The following is a 7,935-nucleotide window of genomic DNA, read 5'->3' as shown; positions in this document are numbered from 1 at the left end:
TATGCATGATTCGGAAAACTAGCAAGTCAGGTAAGCTCTTTTAGTTTGTACGCGTGTGAGTTGAAGTTTTACAACATCTAAACTTAAAAGAATTTCTTAGGCCATAAGCTTTTATTAAGGGGTGGGACTTTTTCAAAGCCTTTAAAGCTTTGTGGAATACTGCTGCTAGCAATCAAGGTATGTCATCAAGCATTAATAAACCAACTTTGAAAGCCTGCGGCGAGTTCAGTTATTTCTTTGAAAGCCTGCCTAATCACTTGAGATGCTGGGGGTGCCCTTAGAATAGAATTCTAAACTAGCGTGGCGCTTTTGATCAATAGGAAGAGGATCACTCCGCCATGGTGAACGTAACTCTTGGCAACTTCCATCTGCCGTAGCAAAATGACCTTCCAAGACAAGATAAGAAATAGGGTCGGCCAACATCGTCATTCCTCTTAATTCGGAATGGGACTATACTTGGTCATTGCCGTACAAAATCGAGATGGATGGAACATTTGTCTACCCGACTTCGAAGTGAAAGTGATAAATGTTAAAGCGGAATCTCAGATTCCTAGATAACATAAGCGCACAATAAATAGGCGCATTGATTTCGATCTAAGAAGCGTATGACGGTTGGCGCTCTCTCCAACACGAACAAACTGGCCTCCCTGAAGGACTTAAGGACAAATGCCCGGGCCTAGGTCGAGAGAGGCATAGGTTTATCTAGTCTAAGTAGGCTATATGAAAGAAGGGGAGAATGCCACTTGCATGTTACTAAGTAATATACCTTAGCGCTGCCGCTGCGAAAACCCAACCAATTCTACAAGGACTGCGCCCTATCTCGGTCGGTACTTATCTCTCCAAGGAGGAGCCTACTAGGCCCTTCACTCCTGAATGGGTATAGAGATGTCTTCAACAAAGCATGTCCCCGAAAGGCGACTTTCTGCACCTACCGGCCCCTACCTAAATTAGATATAAGTTCGGCACGGGTTGGGGGTAAGGCTAAGCCAAACTACCACCTACCCCGGGCGAGGGATGTTGTGAGAGGTAGTACCCTTCTTGGCCGAGGCGTACATAAATGATGTGGTCCCGGATTACGAATATTAGTAACAAGAGATTGGTCTTTTGTAGTGTGATGAGTAACTATAGAGATCGAGGTTGAGATCAAATCACATCTTGTTTCACTAAGGCTTGGCCTTCGGACCCGAAAGTAAAGACTCTTTCCCTCTTTTGTTTTCATCCCGCATCTTTGGTATGCGCAAGACCCTAAAGCGAATATAATCCTCATCAAGTTCCACCGGGGACTCTCTCTTTACTTGTAGTTAAGAACTTTAAGGCAACGACAACTGCCGGTGTAAGCACCGGTTCTAAGCTGTGACTTAGAATCAGACCTTGGTTACGTTTTTGGAATTTTGTACTTAAATCATACAAAATGGGGTTTATTCAACAATTTTGAGTATATATGTCAATTGTTTCCGGATGCAAGCTCATGACCTACGAAGTCTCGAGCTCGGCGGTCGAGCTTCACTCGAGCTTCGTTTTGTAAAACGAGTCGAGTCGAAGTCGAGCTTCGAGCTAATTATAATTCAAATCGAGTCGAGTTTGAGCACAAAGTGGAGCTTAACATTGAGTTTGACCTCGCTCGAACTTCGATTTCGAAAACTCACGAGCGAATCTGAGCATGCCAATATGCACAAATTTCGACTTCGATGACCACCCCCCTAATCAAAGGGGGAACAACTGTCGATACTTTCGATCTTAAGTCTCTAACTTCAAAACTAAATTGATTTATCGGTATACATTATTTTTATTTTTATTATTTTTGGGTAAATTTTATCAAGTAATTCGGTATACATGAGTATGTCTTGTTTTGCTATTGATGTTGTTCCAAAGGATGTGTAAGCTAATAAATCAAAGGAACACTTATATGAAGCTCAACAAAGATAGAGTTACTCATGACTTTTTGGCGAGGATGATCTACACATCGTGGTCTCGTGGAGATCGTAAGTAGCAAAAACTTATTACTTATCTTGTTTTGACACGAAAGGTGTCAATTACTATTAACATGAATTCTATAAGAATTATTTGTACTTATATTATATATTTTTCTTGTAATAAAAGAACAGATTGGATGACATGGATTCTATAATAAAAGATACCATCTTGGCATCTTCCATATTCCAATCATTAACGACTTTCATAGAGTTCAACCACGATAACATAACTAGTTGAACTTGAGGATAAGTGAGAGCAAAAGTAAGAGTCAATTGAAGCTCCGCATATCATTGTTTATTATATTTTTCTTAATAATCAGAAATTAGATGTTACTTGGGTTGTGACAAACCGCCTCCGATCCACATTACATCATTTCTTGTGAAGTGTATTTGGAACACTACTAACAAAGTTCCCGGGGAAAGTGCAACATGAAAGCCCTATAACTTAATGGAGACTATGAGCACCTGTAAAGGGATTATGGGGATGGATGTGGATCTTACGGGCATATCTATATATATCCGCTATACTTGCGAAAATATAAATTTTGTTATACTTTCGAAATCTTGTGAAACTTGTGTTGGATGGATGACCACTAGCTAGGTTCGACTTTATTTTGGTTTTCATGCATTCTTAACTTCATTTTAAGAATGGGTGATATCAATGAGGAAAGTACAAAATGGGTGTCTAGAATTCAAAAGAATTGAATCAAACATAACATTATATATATATATATATATATATATATATAAAAGATAGAAAGATAGAACAGGTTACGAAACATAGCTATATATTTATTTTGAATCAAACAAAAGCGATTATTCGGTCGATATGGCCTCAAATAAAAATCTAGTGATATCAGCGGGGAGAGACAATAAGTTCATAACTTCATTGTTTGATTTAATGATTTATTTATTTTGAACTTTGATAAACATAACATTGATGTCTCGTCTCCATTTCTATAAATCAAAAAATTAAAATATAAATAACTTAAACGGTCAAAAATCCCAATGTACATAAGCAGTGTAAATAACTTAAACATCAAAACTCGACAGAGTTCACGAATATGCTATTTCACCGAACTCCTTTGAGTTCACGAATATGCTACTTCACCGAACTCTGATAGAGTTCACCGAATATGTGTTTGTCACCGAACTCGGTGAGTTCAAAACTCGAAAAGAGTTCAAAACTCTCGATAGAGTTAGGTGAACTCGACCCGAACTCACAGAGTTCAAAACTCGATAGAATTCAAAACTCGACGAGTTCACCGAATATGCTAGTTCACGAACTCGACAGAGTTCAAAACTCTGATAGAGTTCACCGAACTCGGTGAGTTCACCGAATATCTTTAGTTAGTTCACGAACTTCTGAGTTCAAAACTCTGATAGAATTCAAAACTCTGACAGAGTTCACCAAATATGCTAGTTCACGAACTCTGACAGAGTTCAAAACTATGATAGAATTCAAAACTCTGACAGAGTTCACCGAATATGCTAGTTCACCGAACTCTGACAGAGTTCAAAACTCTGATAGAGTTCACCGAATATGCTACTTCACCGAACTCTAACAGAGTTCACCGAATATGTGTTTGTCACGAGTCGACAGAGTTCAAAACTCGAAAGAGTTCAAAACTCGATAGAGTTCGGGTGAACTCGACCGAACTTCGGCGAGTTCAAAACTCGATAAATTCAAAACTCGAACGAGTTCACCGAATATACTAGTTCACGAACTTCGACATGAGTTCAAAACTCGATAGAGTTCATCGAACTCGGCGAGTTCACCGAATATGCTAGTTCATCAATTGACAGAGTTCAAAACTCGATAGAATTCAAAACTCGAAAAGTTCACCAAATATGCTAGTTCCCGAACTCGGCGAGTTCAAAACTCGATAAATTCAAAACTCGGCTGAGTTCACCGAATATGCTAGTTCACCGAACTCGGCAGAAGTTCAAAACTCGATAGAGTTCACCGAACTCGGACGAGTTCAAAACTCGATAGAATTCAAAACTCGACAGAGTTCAAAACTCGGCGAGTTCACGAATATGCTAGTTCACCGAATCGACAAAGTTCAAAACTCGAAGAGTTTCGATAGAGTTCACCGAACTCGACAGAGTTCACCGAATATGCTTTTGAACTTGTAGAATCACGGCATGAAGAATATTTTTTCGGCAATTTAGGATTTTGATTGCATAGCGTAAAAAGGTTTTCCCAAAGATAGATATATGATGAGCGAAAGTTATCATGCTTATGTTGGTTGTCGCTTCTATTAACTTTGGTGGTTGCCCAAAGCAAGCGTATGTCTCTCTTGAACATAGTGGATCCAATGGTCCGACACTCCGACTCGAATTGTATATATGGTTCTACTTCTTTAGAACCCGGTTTTGCATACACGGTGAACTGTTTAGAAGAGGAATCAACTCCAAGGGTACCTCTACCATGTTGTATGCTTCTTTGCTTAGGCACCAATCAAATGTGCCACATTTGCTACCATATAAGCATATAGGTAGATTGGCTAGCTTTTCTTTTCCTCATGTTGCTAATGTTCCTCAAAATCTTAGTTATTACTTACTACTACGGATTTTCACTATTGCAGTTTGATGGACAAATACTCGTCAAAATCATCTATCCGCTTTAGTGTACTCACCAGGAAAAAAAAATGGTTACTCGGCTCCTCAAAAGCAGACAAGTCCGAGTCGTACTTACAAGTTTACAAGGACTAAAATACTACAAGATACAACGACTTTTTTCGAACCAATTGATACAATGTACATCAAGTAACTAACCAATTTATACAAATAACGATTTCGGGCCAAAGTAGAGAATAAAATGTGTTAATGGAAGCATACCTTAATTGGAACTTCGAGAGAGTGAAGTTTAGAGAGCTGTGGTGGTGTAATTAATGGCGATGGAAATATGTAATTACTATAGTCGATCCCTCTTTTTTTTTAGATCTGATCTTTTTTTAGGTGGTTGTTAATGGTGATGGAATTGGGTTCGATAAAGTTGATCCCTCTTTTTTTTTTGTTAGATAGTTTTTTTTTTCTTTTTTTGAGAAGATGATGAGGAAAATACGTTTTTACCCTCATTGAGATCTTCAGATCTTGAGGGCGAGATCCGACGGCTCAAATGAAAAGTGAGATAAGAGTGACACTCTAGACAAACCGATATATATATATATATATCTTATTTTCATTTGAACGTTCAACGAATGCAAAGAAAAACTGTCGTGTTGAGCCTGTGTTTGGACAACGATCACAACAGTAGCACCAATATTTTCCCCAGTTAACTCGTTGTGTTTGGCCAACTTGGCCCACAGTCGGGAGTTTAACATCAAATGCATCGGTACACATGCAACCGATGCAAGTTTTCATGATTGTGCATTGTCTTAAGCGAGTTCATCAAATTGTTGCTCTAAGTTTATTAGATCAGTTATATTGCGAGTATTTATTGAATTGAAACTGAGGTAGGATTTGAGGCATGTCGCTAGAACAATATGACCATCTTGATAGGAAGTTTGATTTTAAGTAGTTCACACCTCATCTAAACTCTGACACATATGATGAACTGATTTCATTTATAGATAACAAATTTACTCCCTTTAGTAAAAACCTAGGTACGTTTTATTAACAGAAACCATGGCACCATGCCTTATACATAGTTCTACTAGCTAGTACATAAGCCAAAATGCCTTATCATAAGGCCTCATTAACATATGTAAGCTAACTCGTTACATAATTAAGCAGTGTCTCTTCCTTGAGACTCAGACCTTGGAGAGAAGATTTCCATCTCTTCTCTGTTATATTTCAACCTCCTAGCTTCTTCACTAGAAATTCGGAAAGCATTCATGAGAACTTCTTGGGGCATTGCTCGGATAGCTGAATTCCTTCCTGCAAGAGGGCTTGTCATGGCATTATCATTGGTTTTGAATGAAATCCATTCGAATCCGTTGTCCCCGGCCTTCTTCACCACTGCAAAGTTTTGTGGAACTACTAAAAGCTGGCCTCGGCGTAGTTGACCATCATAGATAGGTTGTTGGTAGTTTCCGACAATTTGAACCCGAGCATCTCCCCTGGTTACATACATCACACTATGGGCATTTACTTGCCAGTGAGGAGCCTTGAGAGAATTCTACACAAATTAGAGAAATCATTTCGTTAAATCACAAACATTAGGATTAAAAAATAATTCAATCAGATTATGACCATCAAAATCTTTCTAATCGTACCCTGTTGAGAACTCCCTTCTCGGCATTCAGGTTAAGTAATCTCAAGATTGGAAGGTTCCTGCTGTTGATTCTATTGATGCGTCCGGCATTGGGGTTGTAGACATCAGATTTTGAGGGGTTGTCAATGTTCAACCTAAGCCTTACGTTGCAAAGGGACTCCTCTATACCATTTGGTCTTTCTTGTTGATATTCTTGTTCCTCCTCTTCATCCATTCTTGGGGGTCTAATCACTTGAAGCCCATTTTCCACACGGACGATGTTTCCTCTGTTGTCGTTTTGACCCTTTAACCTTCTTGCTATATCTCTGTTGACACCGAAGGCTTCGGCCAACATCTGATCATCGAAGCCATTGAAAATGTTGTTGGCTAAACTCTCTCCCTTGTGAGATGATCTCCCTTGTTGGCTCTGCCTTTGTTGTTGGGGGTTCCCGCCAAGGTAGAATGACTACAATGCACACAATATATAAGGTGCAATACATACCAATCATTCAGAAATTATATGGTATGTTTATGACTTTGTTTTAAAACAGTATATATAAGAAACAGTCTCACCCTTCGACTGTTATCGAGTTGGTTTTCGTTGTTGCTTGTGTCCAAAAGAGAGACCATGACAAGTGGAGTATCACCGTCATTGTAGACCCACTTGGCAACTCCAGCGGGTGTGGCTACAATGTCTCCTTGGCGCACACGTCGGACCTTCTGATGCTGGTCTCCTTGCCTGTATCTGCTTTGCTGGCCTTGTTCATGTTCACGCTGGAAATGTTGTTGTTGCTCAGATTGCTGAGTTGATTGGTATGTCTCTGGACAACCTGGAATAACTGCTCCATGCATACCCCTACCTGTTCAAGCATGAATAAACATATTACAAATTGATTTTGTGATACGATCTCACTTAGCACCAAGTCGCAAAAGAGATGTGTTTCAGTAGGTTTGTCTTCTTGGGAATCCAAAAGGTTTAAAGCAAAAGGGAAACTAGATAATCTGAGATTTAGTAGAATTGTAAAAGTAATTTAAATAGCAACAAAGGGTAGCATGAATGAAGGCCCTTGTGTGAGTGGGGCTAATTGCATCCATGCAAATTAAGTGGCTGGGCATCCTGTTTAGATTGTAAATGCCAATGTACTTTTATGGCCGTGATCCAGCTTATTTGGACTTGCAAAATGAAAAAATATACATTGCTGAGAAAGTGAGAATACTAGCCTTGGATAATGTAGGTAAGTTTTAGGTGCACTGTGGAAATTAGGCAAGAGAAGTCCTCTGGGCTGGAGTGTATAACGAGTTACAGCAACACCAGCGCACTCAATTGCTCATTGTTCTCGTCCCAAAATTCAGTAACCCCAGCCTCGGACTGAAACCTACGAGTTGGCTCGAGTGCGTCAATATTCTGGACGCGGCACTCGCTTTGGCTTTGTCGTTGTGATTGTGATTGTTGAGTTGCTTGGGCATGAAACAAAATAAGAAAACAAACACTAAGTGAGAAAAGCAAAGAAAGCTTAGCCATTGTGAACTAGTGATTCTACTACTGTGAACTCTTCTTGTGATTGTGAAGGGGCGAATGGGAGTGGTACGCTATTTATAGAAGAGAAGGGTGGGTTATGGATTGACACATTGAGATGGTTGGTGAGACTTTTGCCATTTTTCACTTTGCATGATCATGAAGCTCTATCCGATTTCTAAGTGTCCATTAAGTTTAGATAAGCGTACAAATAATTCTGTCCGCACAAGACAAAGTTTGATTGC

The 7,935-nt window shown here is 39.4% G+C and overlaps 1 protein-coding gene across 1 annotated transcript; it reads right to left on the bottom strand.

Moving 5' to 3' along the window:
* Positions 1-5,568: 5,568 nt before the first annotated feature.
* LOC147505812 (11S globulin seed storage protein 1-like) lies at positions 5,569-7,053 on the bottom strand. Its single transcript, XM_086558244.1, has 3 exons — positions 6,748-7,053; positions 6,197-6,640; positions 5,569-6,099 (listed from the first exon to the last, which is right to left on the bottom strand). Exons 1-3 carry the CDS (start codon positions 7,024-7,026, stop codon positions 5,707-5,709), a joined length of 1,116 nt encoding a protein of 371 aa, XP_086414370.1. The 5' UTR covers positions 7,027-7,053; the 3' UTR covers positions 5,569-5,706.
* Positions 7,054-7,935: the final 882 nt, after the last annotated feature.

The sequence above is a fragment of the Coptis chinensis genome, chromosome 4 (assembly GCF_015680905.1).
Source record: "Coptis chinensis isolate HL-2020 chromosome 4, ASM1568090v1, whole genome shotgun sequence".
In the NCBI taxonomy this organism is placed as follows: domain Eukaryota; kingdom Viridiplantae; phylum Streptophyta; class Magnoliopsida; order Ranunculales; family Ranunculaceae; genus Coptis; species Coptis chinensis.
This window is presented reverse-complemented; position numbering and strand designations above follow the sequence as displayed.

Coding starts and splice junctions, on each gene's coding strand:
- LOC147505812 (XM_086558244.1), bottom strand. CDS start 7,026: ATGCATGGAGCAGTTATTCCAGGTTGTCCAGAGACATACCAATCAACT. Junction 6,641..6,747: donor AACTCGATAACAGTCGAAGG/GTGAGACTGTTT, acceptor TGTGCATTGTAG/TCATTCTACCTTGGCGGGAA. Junction 6,100..6,196: donor AGAAGGGAGTTCTCAACAGG/GTACGATTAGAA, acceptor TAATTTGTGTAG/AATTCTCTCAAGGCTCCTCA.